Below are 23,227 nucleotides of genomic sequence, written 5' to 3'. Positions count from 1 at the left end.
TGCATTGTTAGACTTCTGAGTTTTCAAGACCCAACAGTTAAAATTGTATCACACATACAAGAAGCTAGGTATACGGGCTTCTAGAAAACAAAAGGGGACCCCAACTATACACACAACTATATATGATACAATTCAAACAATTATATCTACAGGTAGAAAGTGTAGTATTACAGGAAATTAGGTAGCTAATAATGGATAGAGCTCAGGACTCAGAGTGAAAAAGATGAGTTCAAATCATCTCTCAGGCATTTATTGTGTAACTAGACAACTCACTTATAACCTCTTAGCCTCTGTTTCCTTGTCTCCAAGATGGTGACAATAGTAACACCTAGCTGACAGAAGAGCTTCCCTACTGTGAGGATCAAATGAGATAATAATTGTAAACTTCTTTGCAAACTTTAAATTATAAGAATGTTATTAGAATATACTTGTGGTATAGTGGTGTCAGGAGGTTTCTTTTTAAGTACACTAGCATTTCTAGTTTGAAGTCACTTCAATACTGTTAGTCAAAATTTTATTATCTGTAAAATGGAGGTGATACGAATACATTTCTGGGGGAGGTATATGAGTTATACAAATGTGAGGTGGCATTATTAAAGTAGTGACTTCAGTAGTTCTTGGGGAATTAATTATGTATAAAATGAAATTAACCTAGCCTAACCCTTAACAACATACTTTCACACATGCTTGGTGTTCCCAGTGGCTTAATTAACATAATGTAAAGGCAAAAGAAAAATCTTATCTTTTTTCGGAAAGCTTCAGGTAGCTCAGAAGTACTGATCTTTCTTCCCTTTGCTCAGTGAGTCCATGCTCTCCTCTATGTCCCAGTTCAGTAAAGCGCTTCTTATGCATGATTGTAGAGAAGTCAGCCCTGATGTCAGAACACTTGAGTTCAATTCCTACCTCTGAGACAAACTGGCTGTGTGACCTTTGGTAAATTCTTTAATATCTCAACATTAAAAGCAACCGTCTTAAGATGATGATACATCTGGACAAATAGCAATTTACATGCATCAGTATAGGCAGTTTCCTTACCAGGAGAAATCACCTGGCTCTAAAAGTGCAGAGCAAAATATACATACATACATATGCATAAATACATACAAAATATACATACATATATAGACATATGTGTGTATCTTGCTATCTATATCTATATGTACATCTATAGGTAAGTAGAGATATAGATATAAAAAAAAGGTAAGTGATAACCAATCTTTGAAGAGTTTTAATAAAACCAATTAGGCTGAATTTCATTCAAATACTCAGTGAATAAAAATAAATCCATAATGTACTATAAAATAATATGTATAAAGGTGTTCCAGGCATCATCCTTTGTAGAATTAATATCCATTTTATTCTCTCCAGTTATAAAATGAAAATGACAATTCTTATGCAACCCATCTCAAAATGTTATTACAAATTTAGTATTTTTTTAAAAATCAACTTGGTTTTCCTTTCAGTTCCAAATTCAATCCCCATCTCCCTGACCCTCCTTGAATTATTGAGAAGGCAAGAAAAACAAACCTACTCTAAATATATATATATATATATATATATATAGTCATGCAAAACAAATGCCTACTTTAGTCAGGTCCAAAAACAACAGAAAGAAGTAAGAAAAGAAAAGAAATTATGCTTAGTTCTGTACTTGAAGTCCATCACTTTTCTACATGGAAATAGCATGTTTCATCATGAGTCCTTTAGAATTTTGGCTAGTCGTTTTGCTAATCAGAATTCCTAAGTTTCTGTAGCACCAATATGATATTCACAGTGCTTATAGTGGCAATGAATATGTTGATGCAATTCTGAAACATGAAATACAGCGGACTCTCCACATGGAAGACAGAACCAAAACATTTATTCAGACACCAGAAAGCCAAATCCATCATAGTAACAAAGAAATCTACACACACAGTGACAATGCAGAGGGCAACACCATCCCCAAGTCTTCCCTCCATTAGGCTTCCCACAAAACAGCTTCCTTAAACAAATCACACACAAGCTCTCCCATTCCCACTAGTCAGTTGTCTGCTTTTCCTCTCCCTCCCTCCCTCCCTCACTCCTTCTCTCTCCTCTCTCTCTCTCTCTCTCTCTCTCTCTCTCTCTCTCTCTCTCTCTCTCTCTCTCTCTCTCTCTCTCTCCCTCTCTCTCTCAGTTCTACTTTAGCTCCACCTCTAACTTTTCCACCCGTCTTGCTCTACCCCATCCTGTTTCATGTGACTTGACTCATGTGACTCAGGCTTCCATGTGGATTAAGCAGATTACATGGGTCTGTTAATGGATGGGAAAGATCTTCCTATTAAAAAGTAAAATTACTTCAACAATGAGCAAACCTGCATTATCAATACAGTTTTTCAGAGGTGATTGTCTTTACATTTTTTTAAATTGTTCAATCATTCTCTTGGCTCTGCTCACATTACTTTGCATCATTTCATACAATGCTTCCCAGGTTTTTTTTGAAAACATTCTCTTCATCATTTCTTACAGCACAATATTATTCCATCACATCCATATACCATAACTTGTTCAGATATTCCCCAATTGATGCACATAGACCTAGTAGCAATATCTTCAAGGTAATAGCTTTTAAGACACAGTTTTCTGAAAGGTGCTTGTTGAGAATTGCTCTTATTTTAAACAATTTTGACTCAATCCTTTATATATCTGAGAAATGGGATCTTTGGCGGGGGGGTGCGGAACCAAGATGGAAGATTGAAAGCAGGGACTCATTCATCTGAACTCTTCCACAAATTTCTTCAGATACATCTAAAAAGTGACTCTGAACAAATTTTAGAGTGACAGAATCCACCAGGAGATAGAATGTGGCAGATTTTTATCCCAGGAAACCAGATTGGGGAGAACCTATGGGCAGCACCAGCACAGACTAGGCCATAGTGGAGCAGGAATAGTTCCAGATAGCCTGAGTCACCAGCTGTGCTTTCCAAACCTCTCAGCACAGGACAGGAGTCAGGCAGAGTTGGGTGAGAGAGAACCATGGGACCATGTCAGTAAGAGAGGCTGTTCCTGGGTTATCAGCCCACAGAATAATTGTTTGAAAGTCGCCTACTTGAACTTCCAGGACCTAAGGTGGTGGAGCAAAGTGTAAGTACTCTCACCCTTGTTGACCTTGAAGAACCGAGAGAATATTGACGTATGAAAAATGGGAATAGGGGGTCAGCAGAAGGAATACTGAAGTCTTTTAGCCCAGGAGGCTAGGGAGATCAAGAGGAAAAGTCCTTCTTGCTGTGGCTGAAGGGAATCAGTGCACCAAGAACCACCTCAGTGGACCAGCAGGAGAGGTTGAGCTCCACAAGGTTGGAGCCAGTAAGTGACAACACCAGCATCCCAGGTGTGCCTTAACAGCCAGGGGATTGGACAGACACCAGCACAGCTTGTCCATGCCCTAGTGCAACCCTAGGGTAGTAGGAGACATACAGTGGCCAAAACAGCCATTCCCTATACCTCATGCCCCAAACGTCAATGTAACTCCAGGGAAACTCAGACTTCACCTGACCTTGACCTTGACACACATAAGCCAGCTCAACACTAGGTAATCCATTATGTAGCTTCTAGCTGAAAGAACCAGAGGCCACAGCACACAGAGCCAGTAACCAAGTTCCTAAGTGTTAGTACAAGAAATGTGGGACAGAGCCCCTGTGCCCCAGAATCAGAGATTCATTTTAAAAGCCAGGGGAAAAGGCAATCATTGTGAGCAAGAAGCAAATTAGAAAAGCTAAGACCACATAATGTTATTATGGGGACACAGATAGTAATAATCATAACTATGACTGTAAATGGGATGAATTCTCCCGTAAAAAGGAGGTGGACAACAGGATAGATTAAAAACTATAATCCTATAATATATTGTTTACAAGAAACACCTTTGAAACAGAGGGAGACACACAGCATAAAAGTAAAAAACTGGAGTAGAACATATTATGCTACAGCTGAAGTAAAAAAAAGCAGGTAGCAATCTTAAACTCAGACAAAGCAAAAGCAGAAGTAGATCCAAACAAAAGAGATAAGGAAGGAAATTATATCCTTCCAAAAAACACCATAGACAATGAAGTAATGTCATTATTAAACACATATGCACCAAGTGGCATATCACCCAAATTCTTAGAAGAGAAATTAAGGGAGTTATAGGAAGAAATAGACAGCAAACCTATATTAATGGGGGACCTCAGCCTCCTCCTTTCTGAATTTGATAAATCTAACATCAAAATAAACAAGAAAGAAGTTAGGGGAAGTGAATAGGATTCTGGAAAAGATAGATATGATAGACCTCTGGAGAAAACTGAATGGGGATAGAAAGGAATATACCTTTTTCTCAGTGACACATGGCACATACACAAAAATTGACCATGTACTAGGGCACAGAAACCTTACAATCCAGTGCAGAAAGGCAGAGATAGTCAATGCATCCTTTTAAGATCTGATGAAATAAAAATTATATGCAATAAAGGACCATGGAAAGATAGACAAAAAATTAATTGGAAACTAAATAACCTAAAAAATGAGTTAGTGAAGCAACAAATAACAGAAAGAATCAATAACTTCATTCAAGAGAATGATAATAATGAGATGACCAACCAAAACATGGGATGTAGGGAAAGCAGTTCTTAAGGGAAGTTTTAAATCTCTGAATACTTACTTGAACAACGTAGAGAAAGAGTAGATCAATGATTGGGCATATAACTAAAAAAGGTAGCAAAAGACAATTTGAAGATCCCCAATTAAATACCAAATTAGAAATACTGAAAACCAAAGGAGAGATAAATCAAATTGAAATTAAGAAAACTATTGAACTAATAAATAAAACTGAGAGCTGGTTTTACAAAAAAAAAAAAAAACAACAATAAAATTGATAAAACTTGGTCAATTTGATTAAAAAAAAAGAGAAAACCAAACTAACAGTATCAAATATGAAAAGAATGAATTCACCTCCAAAGAAGAGGAAATGAAAACAGTAATTAGAAATTATTTTGCCCGATTGTATGACCATAACTTTGAGAATATAAGTAAAATGGATGAATATTTATAAAAGATAAAAGGCCCAGGTTAACAGAAGAGGCAATTGAAGAAGTAATTTAAGATTACTTAAATAACCTCATATTAGAAAAAGAAAGTGAATAAGTCATCAACAAACTCTCTGGGATAAAATATCCAGGGTCAGATGGATTTACAAGTCAATTCTTTCAAACACTCAAAGGGCATTTAATTCCAATACTATAAACTACTTGGGAAAAACTGGTGAAAAAGTAGTCCTACCAAATTCTTTTTATGATACAAATATGGTGCTGATACCTAAACCTGGAAGAATCAAAATAGAGCAGGAAAATTATAGAATCAAGTTCTCTAATGAATACAGATGCAAAACTTTTAAATAAGATATTAACAAAAAAGATTGCAGCAATTTATCTCAAGAATAATATACTTTAATGAGGTAGGATTAACAGAAATGCAGAACTGGTTCAATATTAGGAAAACTGTCAGAATTATTGATCATATCAAGAGAAAAACTTACAGAAACCATATGATTATCTCAATAGATACAGAAAAAAAAAACTTTTGACAAAATACAACACCTATTCCTATTGAAAACTTTGGACTGCATAGAAATAAATGAAACCTTCCTTAAAATAGTAAGTAGTATCTACCTAAAACCATAACTGAGCATTATATCTAATGGGGATAAGCTAAATGCATTTCCAATAAGACCAAGCATGAAACAAGGATGTCCATTATTACTACTGTTACTCAATGTGGTAGTAGAAATGTTAGCTTTAGAAATAAGAGAAGACAAAGAAATAAAAGGAGTTAGAATAGCAAAGAAGAAACTAAGTTATCGCTGTCTGCAGATAATTTGATGATATTCTTAGAGAATCCAAGAGAAACAAGGAAAAAACTACTTGAAATAATAAACTTCAGCAAAGTTGCAGGATACAAAATAAACCCACATAAATCATCTGCAGTTATGTATGTATATATATATCTATACATAAACACACACAAATACATATGCATATATATGTATATACACATATATACATATATACACACACTTACATATATACACATGTATACATACATATATACACACATATATACATACATATAGATTTTATATATATATATATAACAGAGTCCAACAGCAAGAGACAGAAAAGGAAATCTCATTTAAAGTTTCAGTAGACGCTATGAAATATTTGGGAGTCTACCTGCCAAAACAAACCCAGGGACTATAAGAACATATTTATAAAACACTTTCTGCACAAATAAAGTCAGATCTAAATAACTGGAATAACATCAAATGCTTATGGGTAGGCTGAGCTAATATAATAAAAACAACAATTCCACTTAAATTAATTTACTTATTCAGTGCAATACCAATCAAACTGCCAAAAAATGTTTTCTAGAGTTAGGAAAAATAATATCAAAATTTATCTGGAAGAACACAAGATTCAGAATATGAAGGAAATTGATGAAAAGAGATGCTAGGGAAGGTGGCCTAGCCATACCAGGTCTTAAATTTTATTATAAAGTATCAATCTTCAAAACCACTTGGTACAGGCTAAGGAATAGAGGGGTAGATCAGTGGAATAGCTTAGTTACACAAGATACAGTAGTCAATTATTATAGCAGTCCAGTGTTTGATAAACCTAAGGACTCCAGCTTCTGGGATAAGAATGCACTATTTGACAAAAACTGCTGGGAATTACTGGAAAATAGTATGGCAGAAACTGAGCATAGACTAACACCAGACTGCATATACCAGAATAAAGTCCAAATGGATACATGATGTAGGGTATAAAGGCTGATACTACAAACAAACTAGTGGAGCAAGGAATAATTTATTTGCCAAATTTATGGAGAATGGAAGGATTTATGACCAAGCAAGAGAAAGAGAACATTATGAAATGCAAAATGGGTAATGTGGTTACATCAAATTGAAAAGTTTTTGCACAAACAAAGCCAATGCAACCAAGATTAGGAGGGAAGCAGAAAACTGAGAAAAAATTTTTACAACTAGTGTCTATGATAAAGGCTTCATTTCTAAAATATATGGAGAACTGAGTTAAATTTACAATAATGCAAGTGATTCCCCATTTGGTAAATGCTCAAAGGATATGAGCAAGCAGTTTTCAGAGGAAGAAATTAAAGGTATCAATAGTTATGTGAATAAATGCTCTAAATCAGTATTGATTAGAGATGCAAAGCAAAACAACTTTGAGGCAGCACATCACACCTTTCAGATTGCCTAACACATCAAAAGAGGAATATGATAAATTGTGGAGAAGATATAGGATAGTTGGAACACTAATTTATTGTTGGTGGAGCTGTGAGCTGATCCAACTGTCCTGGAGAGCAATTTGGACCTATCTCCAAAGGGCTTTAAAAATATCCTTAGACCCAGCAATACTACTTCCAAGGCTGTATCCCAAAGAGAACATAAAAATGAGAAACGGACCGATATGTACAAGAATATTTATGGCAGGTCTTTTCGTGGTGACCAAGAAATTTGTGGGAGAAATTGAGGGAATGCCCATCAATTGGGGAATGGCTGAACAAGTTGTGGTATATGAATGCAATGGAATGATATGGTACTATAAAAAAATGACTAACAGGTGGCCTTCAGAAAATCCTGGAAATACTTATATGAACTGATGCTGAGTGAAATGAGCCATGCCAAGAGAACATTATACACAGTAACAGTCACAATGTGTGAGGACTGTTTTTGATAGGCTTAGCCCTTCATAGCAATGTAAGGACTTAAAACATTTCCAAAGGACTCATGATTCAAAATGCCATCCACACCCAGAGAAAGAACTATGGAGTCAGAATGCAGAATGAAACAATCCATTTTCTCCTTTGTTATATTTTGTTTTTCTCATGGTTTCTCCCTTGCATTTTTATTCTTCTATGCAACACGTGTAATGTGAAAATATGCTTAATAGGAATGCATATGTAGAAATCATGTAAGATTGCATGCTGGATTGGGGAAGGAGTGGGAAAGGAGGGGGAGAAAATTTGGAACTCATGGAAGTTATTGTTGAAAACTGGAAGCACATAAATTAATAAATTTTGGGAAAAAAAGTCAGGAGAAAGGGAAAATTTCCATTTAAATAATGCGATTGTTGTGTTCTTTTTTTATTAGAAGTATACAATACGCTTGAAATATATAAAAAAAAACTGAGACCTTTATCACAGAAAACAAATTTAGTTTTGAAAACATTAAAATATCATACAAATGTAAATAATCATTAATGAATAAATCTAAGAAATACACCTTTAGAATAATACTGACAATAAGAACAGCTCACATTTGTACGTTTTATTTCTTCTGAAAATTTGTATTAATTAATTTATTTTTAGTTTTCAACATTCACTTCCACAAGATTTTGAGTTCCAAATATTCTCCTATCTCTCCCCTCCCTCACCCCAAGACAGCATGCATTCTGATTACCCTTTCCTCCAATATGCCTTTCCTTCTATCACCCCCCACTTATCCTCTTCTCCCTCTTTTCCTGTGGGGCAAGATAGATTTCTATACCCCATCGCCTGTATCTTTTTTCCCAGTTGTGTGTGATAATCATTTTTAACATTCGTTCTGAAAACTCTGAGTTGCAATTTCTCTCCCATCCTCCTTCCCCACTCACTGCCATTGAGAAGGCAAGCAATTTGATATAGGTTACACATGTGTAGTCATGCAAATGATGTTTTAATTTTTGTAAAGCACATTCCTATAATCTAGTACAGCAAACATTCATTAAGGTTCTGCTGTGTGTCAGATGTGTTAAGCCCTCCATCTACAAATAAAAAAAGACAGTATTTGCCCTCAAGGAGCTTGAACTCTAATGCGGAAGACAATACACCAAAGGAAGCTGTAAGGAGAGCTGAGGGCTCTTCCAGGAGTTTATCAGCAGAGGAGTATGATGATGATAATGGAGTCAAAACCAAGCAAAGCTGGTGACTAAAGAAGAAATGACTGGGATTTTGAGTCCTATACAAAGGGAGACTCTGGGAGTTTTTGCTTCAGCCTCTCCCTCTCTAATCGAATGGGCAGAAGAAAGTGATCGAATTTAAATGAGGCAAAGCTATGCAAAGCCATCACTCTCACTATCTCCTCCAGAGTCACCACAGTTCAGTGGCAGCACACAGTCTGGACAACTAATGATGGCCCAGGATGCAGTAGGAGACCTTGGCCTTTTTATATTAAGGTCTTTCCCAGGTCTCAATTTGTCTGAGGCAATACCCATTCAGTAGTTAAAAGCTACTAAGAACTGAGGCAAAGGATGTTGATTGTTTTTGCAAAAGAATCAATCAGAGAGAGGAAGACCCTCAGAGTTTTTGGACAGAACAAAAATAATTGCTATTTACACTCATTCTGAGCCATCAAAACCCAAACAATGAGCAAGTGAGGTACTTAGGGAGGTAGGTAAGTAACCTTAATTTACTGATGGCCTCACTGGAGCAAACCCTTTGCAGTCTCATTGTTTTATCCATTCCATTATCACTACCCCTTTCTTCCTGAGAGAGATAATTTGTAATAACATTACTGGAAATGTTTTCAAAATCTTTCTAGCACTATTGAAATGTCTTCCCCTTTTGAGCTCTTTTTTTTTTTATTGGATTCTATTTAAATAGAATAGAACTTCAAAACATCAGAATAGAAAAAACAAAAGGTTGCATAATCACATACTTTTGGAATACATTTGCAGATTATTTTTCCTTACTAAATCTAACCCTGCCCACACACCTCATTCATCCACTGATAGAAAAGGGAACCTTGAGATAGGTAATGTTTTTAGTGTTGATCCTTGGGGAAAAGGATTAGTGAATAATATGATTTCTGTTTTCTTTCCCTCTCTGGAAAGGAGCAGTTCTCTCTTCAGACCAAGAGAGAAAAATGCACTAATTCTTTTTAAGATAGACTGTATTTGTCTGGAATTCTTTAACAATGAAGAGCGTGTCTGTAAAAGTTAAGCATGTTTCAGGTACTAAAGCTCAATAATTTTCTCATTTAAAAGCTATGAAGTAAAATTGACCAAACCAAAAAGAAGGTAAAATTGTGGGAGGGTTCAGGTCTTCTCACTGACACATGATCATGTTCACCTCAAAAATTGGCAAATGCTACAAATCATGACTTGATTTATTTTCATGTTAATTATCTAGACTTAAAAACATGAGGGAGAAAATGTCAACACATATTATACTTAAAAATTTCCCTCCTGGAGAACTGGTTGTTAAATATTTAGCACTATATTCCTGATTGTGAGCATTTAACAAAAGGCTTCTGGAATATTTCATCTACAACATTGCTCTTTGCAATCAAATTCTTTTGTTTTTAAAGAACAGAAAGTTGGAGTCTCCTCCTCCTATGATCCATGTTTGATAAAATGCAAGATAAGCTGACTGTTAATGTATTTTTTTATGATAAAGATAAAAGACTAGAGGCATCTGGGGAATTTTCATTTTTCTCATTAAAGTATCCATACCTGAAAAATGCCTTAACGAGGTGGTAATGAGATAAAAAATGTTCTTGAAAACAGAAAAGGGCAAAGTCTTCTGGCAAAAGTAAATTAATAAAGTCATAATGAGGCCAAAATGTTCTGTGTTTGTGTTGGTTATTGCTAGAGTATATTAAAATATTTTTCTTTCTTTGTTGGAAGATTTTTAAGTTCACAAATATTTTACTGAGTCAACTGGAAGAAATAATTTTGAAGATGATGATGGAGATGAAGAAGAAGATTCCAATAACTTATGTCTGTAGAATGCTTATTCCTCCTTCATTTTTGAAGAGTGCTAATGACTTAAATGCATGTCAGGTACAGTACATATATTATCTCATTTGTGATTTACAACAATATTGGGAGAAAAACACTAAGGTAATATAATGATGATGACGATGGTTAGTACCATTACACAGATTAGGGAGCTGTGAATTTTTAGGTTAAGTGAGTTGACCAAGGTAACAAAACTAATAAGAAACCAGGATTTGGAAACAGATGTTTCTCCAAGTCTAACCATCTCAGTTGTAAATAATAAAGTATCACTTTCCTTATGTGTATATACTGCTGTTGTCTCATGTCAACTTTCAAAGGTCAGTCTTCTGTTGGAGGTTACAAGGCATTTATTTTTGAGAAACACATAATCTATGGATATAAAACAGATCCCTTCACCAGATGGCATTAACTAGGTTAAGTCCCATTAGCACCATTGTCAAACTCGTAGATTCATGAACTATACTTAATTCAATAGATGCCCAGTGACTTGAAATCACGAATGAAGGAAATCCCAAAATGTTATTCCTCTTTTACCAGTAGTATCAGCAAGGTTATTTTTCAAATCATTATTTCCAGCCTGATTTGATAGAAATGACTTTTCTCAAGGAGAACATGTCAAATTGCTCTACTGAGCCACATAAATAAAGCTTTCTTTTGTAAAAGCCATTGTAGGAAATCATATCATGTTATATTACCCGCATTCTAACCTATACAGTACTGTAATTCTTGTCTTTGTGGGGGTTGTGATCCCACACTGTTAAGAGCTCTGTAGGACATCTTCCCTGACAGTATCTAGGTTTTTCTTTCTCTCAAAAAAAAACAAAAACAAAAACAAAAACAAAAATGAACACACACTAAATGGTATAGAAATTCTGACCAGGTTTTGGAACAATGATCCTAATGTTGATGATAATAATAACAGCTAGAATTTATATAGCACTCTAAAATTTGCAAATCACTTACAAATATAACCCTGTGAGTTAGATGCTATTATTATTCCTACCTTACAAATGGAAAAACTGAGGAAGGCAGAGATTAAGTGACTTGCCTCATGACATGGCAAGAAATTGGAGCTGGATTTGAATTCAGATCTAACTCTAGGTCTAACATCCCTTTCATTTCATCACCTAGCTACCTGTTGGAAGAGAACTTCATGATGATTATGAGGACTGATGAGGACAGGTTTTACTGACCAAGTTAAATGAGGTGACATAAAGAATCCTGTAATGGTATGACATTTTTTTCAAATGACATTGTACAACATTCCCTCTAATGAACACAACATTGTAATCACTGCTCAACAAAAGCTTTTTGCTAAGTCACCTCCTCTGGTTCACAGCAATGGTGACTGTAACAGCAACATATTGACTTGTTTTATCTCCTCTCAGATGTCACCAGCAAACCTATGATGGTGGAGGATTTTCTTTTAAAGTACTCTATAACACAGATGTGTTTGAAAGAGATATATGATTTCTTTGATGTGGGCAATCCCTCCAGTAATATAGAAAGCAGGCAATTCATGCTGCTTGTCTTACGTTACACTCGTCCATATTACCTGGTAAGTTCTCAAAAGGGGATCCATTTAAATTGGTAAAGGTTTTCCTGATTTCCCTTTACATTTTAAAGAAACTAGGGAGTCTTTGGACTATCTATTGGTTATCTTGTGCTTTCATCATACAACAAGCCCATCTTCTTTTTTAATTATATATTTCTCTGATGACAAGCTTTATTCAGGTCTTTCTGTGTAATTTGCTATGTGTTACATCCTGTTCCCATCCACTGTATTTCTCTCCAGTGCCCATGAGAGATATTCATTTCTTAACTATTCTGAGACTACTGAATTCAGAGACTTACAGTTATACAACAGTACTGGTAGAAAACTGTTATTATAAAGATGACCATTTGTTTCTAAAAGAAATGGGAAATCATTGAATAGCTTTATCTTTTCCAAGAACAATCTAGACTGTTCTCTTCCTCTTTCATTCTGGGCATAAGTCATTATTCATATGTCCTACATATACAAGACAAACCAACACACACGTTTACAGGTTGAAATAACCTATTAAACTATTAAAGTTTAAAACTGTAGTAAGAATTTTTGTGACACTCCATCAAACACACATGTGTGTGTAAATATGTATATCTACACACTATATGAATATATACACACAGACACACATACATGCATGCATACCTACAGATAAATAAGCACAAATATTTCCTACTTAACTTTAATATCAATAGATATTCTTTGTCTGCTTTTCCCTCCATCCTTCTCCCCTCCCTCTCCCTTCTCCATCTCACCCTTGCCTCCAAGGACACTTAAATCAAACTTTTTGATTGGTTACTGATATCTTTCAGGAGGTTCTTTAGTATTCAGTTGCTTGATGAAAATAGGACAATGCCACCCACAAACAGGAATATGTGTAGTATTTCACCATCCGTAGGAAATGCCCCATCAATATTGAGATTACACTAGGTTTCCTTCATTGAAAATACAGTATATATCTCCCCATCTTATTCCTTGCAAGGTATACTATTACTATAAAGTTTTATCTAAACACCACTCATGGTAGATATTTAATAACCTTTGAATATCTTACAATTATTTCATTCACAATAGCTGACATAGATTAATATGTCACCCACTGTGTGTAGTGAATTCAACAGCTACTGTTAATAAATAAATCCTATTCCCAAAGAATCAATTTAAGTATTCTGCCCAACTATGTATCTGTATCTATGTGTGTATGTATATGCGTACGTATGTGTGTATGTGTACATTATATATGTGTATTTGTATGTGTGCATATACATACATATATACACACACATACACACATATACATACAAGCATACATACACACGCACACACATTCTACTTTATGTCATTAATAAGTACTGCAAAAACATAGCATAAGGAAAATTACATTACAGGAACAGTTCATTTTATAGGAATATATCATAAATACAATTCCCCTTTTCCCCAAAGAAACGTGTTATAAGTTTTTTCAGTGGAATTTTATGATAAGGTATTAAATATGGGGAAAAAAAACCTCATGCAAATAAAAGGAAATAAAACTCAGATGTGGCAAAATAACATACCAAGAATTTTCACAACAAACACACAAAATGTTAGAATTTTTATACCCAATGGTAATGGTTATTTTACTTTCAGGAGACAAAAGGAAAAGCTGACAGACCTGTGAAGAAAATGGCCTCTTTCCTGCATCAGAGGATGTTACATAAGCAGCTTGAGTGTAGGCATAGCTTTTGAATCGAGGTTGAAGAGATGAGGAGGTTCGCACATGGCCCTGTGCTAAACTGACTGTGATCTAAGAAGAGGTTTGGGAGAGGGCAAGGGGAGGAAATATACATATGTAGATATGTGAAGATATGACTCTAGTAGGACTGCTATCCCCCACCCAATTACAAGGAGGAGAAAACAAAGAAGATTAAATAACTACAATTCCTAGAAACCATTTAAGCATAAAAGAACACTTCAAAATGAATGCAGGATGACATTTTAACCATGTTAACATGATACACTGCTGAAGGTGGGTGGGTAGGTATATTTCACTGGCAGTGTTCTCTTCTGGTCCGACTCCAGAACTAAAGGGGAAGGGAAGGGGGAACCACATTAGGCAGTGTAGTTTAGAAAATGTAATTTTAACAGAAATATTCTCTGTATCTTAAGCAAAAGAAATCTGAATTCATCAAATGACTGACTGAAGGAAAGCCTGAGACTCTCATGAATAAAAGGAGGAAGATTTCAGTATTTCTGGAGAGGCAGTGTTGTGCAATGAAACAAAAAATGAACTTAGAATCAAGAAAGGCTTGGATTTGACTTATATCTATGACAGTTATCAGCCATGTGATGATGGACAAGTCACTCATCCTCTCTGAGAATTAGGAAAATAAAATGAGATGATGTCTGTGAGGTTTTATATATTATATATATATATATATATACATATACACATACACGCTTACACATGTATACATATATATGCATCAGTTAATATTATGTAGAAAAGAAAATTAAATAAATGATTTATAATGCCTGTAGCAAAGATTTTCTATGGACAGCTTTAAAAGTGTAATTGCTTATATCTTAGCAAATACAAATAATTATAAATAATTTTAGAGAGAGGGCCATTTCTCCTAGAGAGCCTAAATGCAAGCTGAAATATATTTATAATGTAAGATTGTGAAATAGAACTGGTAAATGATGATAAACTAAATATATGAACATGTACATTTGTGTAAGTATATCTGTAGATATGTCATGTAGAGCAATTTGTCATTTCCTTGGACAGCTCATTTTGCAGATGAGGAAATTAAGACCAACAGGGGTGAGTGACTTGCCCAGGGTGGACATAGTTAGTAAATGTCTGAAGATGGATTTGGCCTCAGAAAGATGAATCTTTCTGACTCCAGACCTGGCACTCTATCCACTGTACCACCTAGCTGCCTTAAGAATAAAATAATGAAGTATATTATATAATATTTTTTCTAACGTGACAAATGTTTATATATAAACACCATCATTAAATATACTCTTTAACTTTTAAAATATTCTTTAATTTTGTCAATATTATTTTACTCAAGAAATGTGATTTCATTAGTAAGGGAAACTCTTGGGGAGGGAATTGTCTTTACCTAGATATCAGTCATGAATTGCTCTGGAATTTTATTTTCTCAGAGAATTTTAAGAGGATAGGTGACTTGATCACAACAATTTTAACAGAGGTGGAACTTGAGCCTACATCTTTCTGACATAGAAACTGGATCTCTCTCCACTCTAACGTAATGCTTCTCATCCTTTAAAATAAAGTTTTTGTTAGTGTCGCGATAAGTTGTAGAGATGAAGACATTATTAAATAGAACATATTTTCTGGCATTGGTGGTCTTGACAGAGTGTGAGCACTGCTGATGCACAAATGAATCCATAGATTATATTCTGCCCTGTTTCTTGGTGTGTGTCTAACAACTATGAGAATGTTTTTTGTTCCATCTTTCTATTTAAATAAGATATTTAAATATGATAAGATATAAATATGATATTTAAATAAGAAATAGAAATATTTTAATGATGTACTTTGAAAAATTATTAAACTTTAAATATATGTTACACTGTTTATACATATTGAATATTAGTGTGGTAAAATAAAACAGATGGATAACATCAATTTTAAATATATCCTTAAGATATCATATAGTAATCAACTTAAGGTAGTGCAACTGTCTGCCAGAACTCACCTGCTGAGAATAGTGCATTTCATGGTGTAGCTGAAAACGTTCTCCTTGAGGACCTTTTGATGGCCTTGGCAACATTTCCACTTCTTGAATAGCTTCCATGCTTACTTGTTGGGGCAGAACTTGGAAGAGTGTTGTGACATACATTAAGATAGATTTCTTATCTGGATAGGTTGTTGCAACATCTGCAAAATACATTAACATATATCAGATTTTTTTTTTTTGTTCCCATAGTGGAATATGCAAAAGGCATGAACAAATCAATGTTACAAGCAGACAAACTAATGAGTCTTCAATTGTCTATGAATGCCCTCCAGAGACTAATTAGAAAATTAAAATGAGCTCTAAAATTTCCTACAAAGTTAGAATACCAATGAGTTAAAGTCTTAATTTTTTTCCTCTGATTCACGTAAACTTCATTCTATCCTATATTTTTCTAAAGTCAAATGGTGAAACTGTGCTATCAAAGGCAATAACATTCATTAACCGAAAGACAAAAATAGAGTCTTGGATAGATTTCCTTTCCTGTGGAAAATTTAAAAATCATCATGGCAATTAAATGAGTTACACATTATATTTTAAAGTCTTGGAGTTCAGCAAAAGAAGGAAGAAATGCTTACATGTATTATGGGTGTATTTGTGAAAAACTAATGTGAAGTGAAATGATTTTGATTCAATTAAACAAATAGTTATTAAGCACCAATCACATGAAGCACCATGGTAGGCATCAGAGGTACAACGATAAAATCGAAATGGAGTATTGTGAGGATACAATGTGAATACCTATAAATAAGTATAAATTATTTATAAAGCAGTTTCAAGAGAGAAAGAACATTAACAAAAGTATAGAAAAACTCTATGTAAAAGATGTCAACTGAGCTGTGTTTTGAAGAAAGTGAGGACTAGTTGTACTGAGAGAGGTATGTCATTTGCCACCATTCACTAAGGAAAATGCAAAAGAAATTTCACTAGATTCAACTGAATTAATACCTCATAATATTCCCAAACTACATTAAAATACAGTAAATTGGTATTAGGCTACAGGATAGCACATCTGTTGCCATCAGGTGTCATCTCCCTACTCAAACACTAGACACATTCAAAAATGCCTTTACATAAAGCTGATCTATTGGTATGCTTTGTCGTAATATATCCAGGGAGAAAAAGGGAGCCCAACATTCGAGCCAATAGCAATTGACAATGATATAAGTAATGAGGAAGCTCTTTCATATCCTTCTTTTGTTATCTGGCATTAAAATTTACCTACTGCACTCATTCCAGTGAATCAGGATGTAGAAAGAACTTTGTATGAGAAATTTGTCATTAATCCCAGAAGTGTTAAAGCATAATCACAGGCAGGAGGCCAAAAAGCTCTGGCACACTGTAGCAATGAATTTGCAGTCATAAATCTATCCTGACTTAGCTAAGATCTAAGATTTTAAAAAACTGAATATGGATATCCAGTAAGATATTCTGATCACTGGTAAGAGAAGAAAGGATACAATGTGAGAGCCAAAGGCGAGAAAGGAGCCTCCTTTCATTTGAAAAAAAATTAACATATTATTCATGAGAATCTACAGTATTTTAAAAAACTTCTGGAGGAAGAGATCACTTAATGTCCCTTAAGTGGGATACACCATATGATAATACTCCAGTACTGGGGGAGGGGGAAGGAGACACTGAACATATAAATATCCTACTATACATTCAGTCATTCAAATATTTATTGTAAGCCTCTAAGATGCATAGGGCTGTAAAGAATATGCAATATAATCCTAAATCCTTGCCCTCAGTATGATTACAATTAGCTAGCAAATATCACTAAGTGACATTTTGACATTGATTTGAATGAAAGATCTCAAAAATGTCATTTTGCCCCACCATATAAACATCTTATTCTTGTAAATTATTAATGGGATAATATTTATATGATTTATCCTAAAATACAACTCAATTCTTTTGCTACTTCTCTTATGCTCCTAAAACAAATTCTAAGATTCTATAACTTTAGTTCTGTTTGCTTTCTTTCTGGGACTGCCAAATATGCTTCTGATATTCAAATAAAGAAGTTAATCCATACTGTGAAATCCATCAAAATATTATCAGTATGAATGGCAATAATATTAATGTATATTTGTTTGGATATGGTTTAATGAAAAGAGGTAATATCAAAAATGTCTAAAGTTCTATCTTATTGCTCTTTAACAATTGTTATGATAATAATGTCCTTTTTTTCTATATTATAGATATAAAGGGGGAAATTTACACTCATTGGATAAAACATAAATAAGAACAATTACAATAATAAATATGCATTTCAGGTCTAATAGATATTATCATAAGGATAGTAGGTCCCGAGATAGAAGGGACCTCAGAGTCCATCTAGACCACCATTTTCATATTATAAGGGAGAATTCTGAGGCTCAGACAAGTAAAGAGCATCACTTAAGTTATACAAGTAAAAAAAAAATGTGCCAGGGATTAGCTTTAAACCCATAGTCTCTGACACCACAGTCAGTGCTTTGTCCACAATATAACATTGTCTTCCAAGGAAAGCAAAACACTTTTTTTTCAATTAACCAAGAAGCATTTAAAATTTCAAATATTTGGGGACAAAATGATTTAAAAATCTCATCAAAAATTTTATTTAATCATGCTTTTAATGATGAAAGATGCCATAATAACGTTTTGTGTTAAGGTAACCTGTCCAAGTTCTGCCACATTCACATATGATACTGTAACTAATTTTAATTTAAATGGTACATTAAGCATGTACAGTCAGGTTCATACTTACAATGTGAGTAAGCTACCATCAATAGAGGAAAAATGATTTAAGTCATCACCTGATTGCTGTAAATACTATCACTGAAAAACATTGAATAGATATTTTTCATTTAATCTACCTGTGGCAGAATTACAGTAACTCAAAAGAAACATGAGATGTGCAAATTTAGTTATATCTCCACTCCAAATGTTCATATGGACTATTTGTGCCCAACCTGGGTAGAGCCTTCCAAGTTTGTACTGGTCTGAGCAGCCATAGTCAGACACACTTTACCTTGACCCCCAACATAGTGATGTCATTTTGGTCCTCTTCAAGAATCAATGACAACAGCCAGTCAACAACCTTTTGGCTCCTGTTCCATGTAGGCTTTATTTGAAAATTCCCTATTCCCAGGATCCTGACTTCAGAGTTGAATAGGAACTTAAAAGAGTTCTAGTTTTACCCCATTATTTTACAGATAAGGAAACTGAGTCTCTGAGAAGTCATAGCATAATAGAAGGTAACTCAGAGGTCATCCAATCCAATCTATTCATTTTCCAAATGACTTTTCCAAGGTTAAATGGGTAGTAAACAGCATAGCTGGATTTGAACACATATTCTCTAATTCCAGATCCAGTGTGCTCTTTGCTGTACTGAGTTGCCTCACTCCCAGTCTTCCAAGCTTTGTGATATCAGCCATTGTTGCAGCTGCAGGTGTAACTATGGTAGAGGAAGTGGCAGACTGGGAGTCTCTCGTACAGTAAAAATCTAGCAAGAGAAAAGAGCTCATTTGGTCTTGACTGGGCTGTACTCAATGGAGGTGAAGCTTAAAGTAGCTAAGGTTTAGTCCTGTTAATATTTCAACTGGTTGTACTTATTACTCCTCAATATTTCCTTTCCTGTAGGTGAGGGATAAAACTGCATGTTGGTTAACTGACAGATGTTTATAATCTAGATAAATTTTTATTTCCTCTCTCTAACCCTGTTGAGAATATTCCTTAGATTAAGCAAAGGTCCTTAACCTCAAGTCTATGAATTATTGCTTTTTTTTTAAATTTTGAGAACTAGATTTCAAGATGATTGATCATCTTTGTAATCCTATGGATTTTATTTCATGCCTTTAAAAACTTTACCCTATGAATGGATCCATTGGCTTCACCAGAATGCCAAGAGTATTCTATGTCACAAAGAAGCTTAAGAACCTCTAAATTTGAGACCAAAATAGAACTGTTCCATAGGATTCCAAGAGGGGTGTGTGTGTGTGTGTGTGTGTGTGTGTGTGTATCTATCTCCCTATTTTTCTGTCTGGCACTCGAGTTTTCCCATTTATACTTTGATAAACCAAATTACCATATCAAAAATGAAAATGATGAATTTACCACCAAATAAAGAGGAAATTAAATCAATAATTAGGAGTTATTTTACCCAACTGTATACCAATAAATCTGATAATCTAAGTGAAATGGATGAATATTTGCAAAAATATAAATTGCCAAGATTAACAGAGGAGGAAATAAAATATTTAAAAAAGCCCATTTTAGAAAAAGAAATTGAACAACCATCAATGAACCACTCAAGAAAAAAATCTCCAGAGCTAGATGGATTTAGAAGTGAATTCTACAAAACATTTAAAGAACAACTGATTTCAATACTCTATAAACTATTTGGAAAATTGGCAAAGAAGGAGTCCTACCAACTTCTTTTCATGACATAAATATGGTGCTGATAACTAAACCAGGAAGAGCCAAAACAGGGAAAGAAAATTATATACCCATTTGCCCTAATAAATATTATCAAAGAGATTATAGCAATTTATCTCCAGGATAATACAAGATGACCAGGTGGGATTTATATCAGGAATGCATGGCTGGTTCAATGTTAGGATAGCTATCAGTATAATTGACCATATAAATAACAAAATTAACAGAAATCATATTATCTCAATAGATGCAGAATATTATAAGGATGATCCCATCAAGAAAACAATCCAAGGCAGTTCAAAGGACCCATGATGTCATACTATCTACCTCCCAAGAATTGGTGAATTCTGAATGCAGATTGAAGCATACCGTTTTTTTTTTTTTTTACTCTATTTTTCTTGTTTAATTTGTTGCCTGTGTGTATGGTGTTATTTTGCAACATGGCCAATACAAAACTATATTTTGCATGATTTCATATATATAGTTGATATCAAGTTAATTTCCTTCTCAAAGGGAGAGAGAAGAAGAGAGGGAGGGAATATAGAATTGAACACTTTTAAAAATTATTTTAAAAAAATTACATAGAATTGGAAACTATTTATTGAAATAATATATATTTTTAAGAAGACTATTCTAATAAATGGCATAAATAGTTTCATTTGGTGGCAAAAAATAGATTCTAATAATGCTCTAAGGTTTTAAGTGACCATTTCTGGGAAATTTTGCCTAATCAACCATTTCCTCCTCTATAACTTCCTGCTTCTGAAATGCCTTTTAAAATTTAGACAATATTAATCATTTGCCTATTATGTGCCAGGCATGGTATTTAACATTCTCTGGAAGACACACACACACACACACACACACACACACACACACACAATTCATAATCCTTGTCCTCAATGATCACTATGACACGCATAACAATTAAGTTCTATTTCAGAGTTCATATGGATAAATGTTTACTTTATACCTGGTTGATCTATGAAAGTTGGGTCTTAAAGGGTAGCAAAGTCTTTAGGTAGCTACAAAAGAATTGAATACAGAGGCCATTCATAATAACAGATAGATGTGGAACACAAGTAAGTTATGTTTAGGGACAACATATAGTGGACAAGCTTGACTGGAATAGAGGATCAGTCTGGGGAGGAATTAGTGATAAACAAGTCTCAGCACATAGATTTGGATTAGATCAAGAAAGTCAGATGGATGCAGAGGAAAATAGACAAGGCATTGTAAAAAATAGAACAGGAAGAAGAGGAAGAGGAGGAAGAAGAAGAGGAAGAAGAAGAAGGAAGAGGAGGAGGAGGAAGAGGAGGAGGAGGAGAAGAAGAAGGAGGAGGAGAAGAATTGGTATGATGTTGACTAAATGATAAGGGGGCAAGAGAGGGAGAGAAGTCACAGATACTGCCCAATGTTTTCAACATGAGAGAGAATAACTGAGAGAACAGCTACGTCTTTCAAAGAATTCAGCAAGTCTTGTGAGACAGATAATGAGTTCATTTTTAAATATATTGAGTTGTAGGTGACATCAGGACATCCATATGAAAATGTCCAGATGAAATTTTAAATGTGGCACTTCAGCTGGATCAGGTAGAGGTCAGGACTGGAGCCACTGATTTGAAAGTCATTGGCACAAAGATCATTAACTGAATATGTCATAAGATATGTGAGTAACTCTTTTCATATGATGGAAGCTTTTTAAAAATAATTTCTCCCAGTTAATGAATATCAAAATGCTTTTTTTATTCCTCTATGATTATCTGTTACTTCAAAGCCTAACTTTTTCTTTGAAGTAGTGGAAAGAGTTAAGGGATTGAGGGGGAAGGGGTCAAAAAGTTTTAATTCCCTTCTTGGCCCCTATGACTTTGGGCTAGTTTCTTAATTCAAAGGTCACTACCTATCTTATCCAGAAGGTATGAAACTATAATATTTAATTTTCAAGTCTTCTTCCAGTTTTGACTAGTTTGACTTTTTATTACATTAATTTAAAATGTTTTTTTTCTAATTTTAGGTTTCAATGACTTCTGAAAAAAAAGCAAATGTGCTCCTAATTTTCATTTCAATAACTTAGTTTTTGTTTTACTGGCTAAAATATAGAACTATACTAGTTCACAGAAAAAAAAAATCCCTCCGTAAAAATAGAACACCATGAAATCTTTGACAAAGGCTGTCTCTTATGTTGTCAAATACTTTCTTCTTTCACATGTTTTATGAACTATTAATTGTGTACACATAGGCATAATTCAACTTTCAAATAGAAACAAAATATACCATTAGACCGACATTTTCTAGTATAGAAATTTTCGAAATATTGTCCTTGGAACCTGGGGGTTCTCTGAGAAAATTTCAAGGTTGCTATTTAGGTCAAATATATATCTGTAATAATACTATTGAAAACACTATGAAAATACTCTACCTTTTTCCGACTATACATCCATATGAGACCAGATTTTCTGCTTCTACTTTAACCAAAATAACATATCACAACAGACTGAAAGCAAAAGCAGACATGAGAATCCAACTGACTTCTATTAAGACAGGCTTTAAGATACATGCAAAAAAATTGTGAAGCAGTTCTGTTCTCACTATTTTCCTGTTTTGGAAAAATGTTTATTTTTATAAAACTAAGTTATTTATGTTAATATGTAATGGGTTAACTCTATTATATTAAGTAAAATGAAAAACAAGCACTTTTAATTTTATCATTTTGA

General features: G+C 34.3%; 1 protein-coding gene across 9 annotated transcripts in view; it reads right to left on the bottom strand.

The window, feature by feature from the left end:
- Window positions 1-23,227, bottom strand: part of DMD (dystrophin) — a 2,329,373-nt gene that overhangs the window by 1,652,927 nt on the left and 653,219 nt on the right. For 8 of the 9 annotated variants that reach the window (XR_011968542.1, XM_072616876.1, XM_072616878.1 and 5 more), the window contains exons 8-9: window positions 16,053-16,234; window positions 13,994-14,125 (exon numbers count right to left, since the gene is read on the bottom strand). Coding sequence is in view for 8 of the 9 variants with exons in the window: in XM_072616876.1 (XP_072472977.1) it covers window positions 13,994-14,125; window positions 16,053-16,234 (314 nt within the window). In the remaining variant the exon portion in view is untranslated. The remainder of the gene's footprint in view (window positions 1-13,993; window positions 14,126-16,052; window positions 16,235-23,227) is intronic. The other variant, XM_072616880.1, reaches the window with a different exon arrangement.

The sequence above is a fragment of the Notamacropus eugenii genome, chromosome 5 (assembly GCF_028372415.1).
Source record: "Notamacropus eugenii isolate mMacEug1 chromosome 5, mMacEug1.pri_v2, whole genome shotgun sequence".
Lineage (NCBI taxonomy): Eukaryota > Metazoa > Chordata > Mammalia > Diprotodontia > Macropodidae > Notamacropus > Notamacropus eugenii.
The sequence above is the reverse complement of the archived record's forward strand: the minus strand, read 5'-3'. Positions and strand labels throughout refer to the sequence as shown.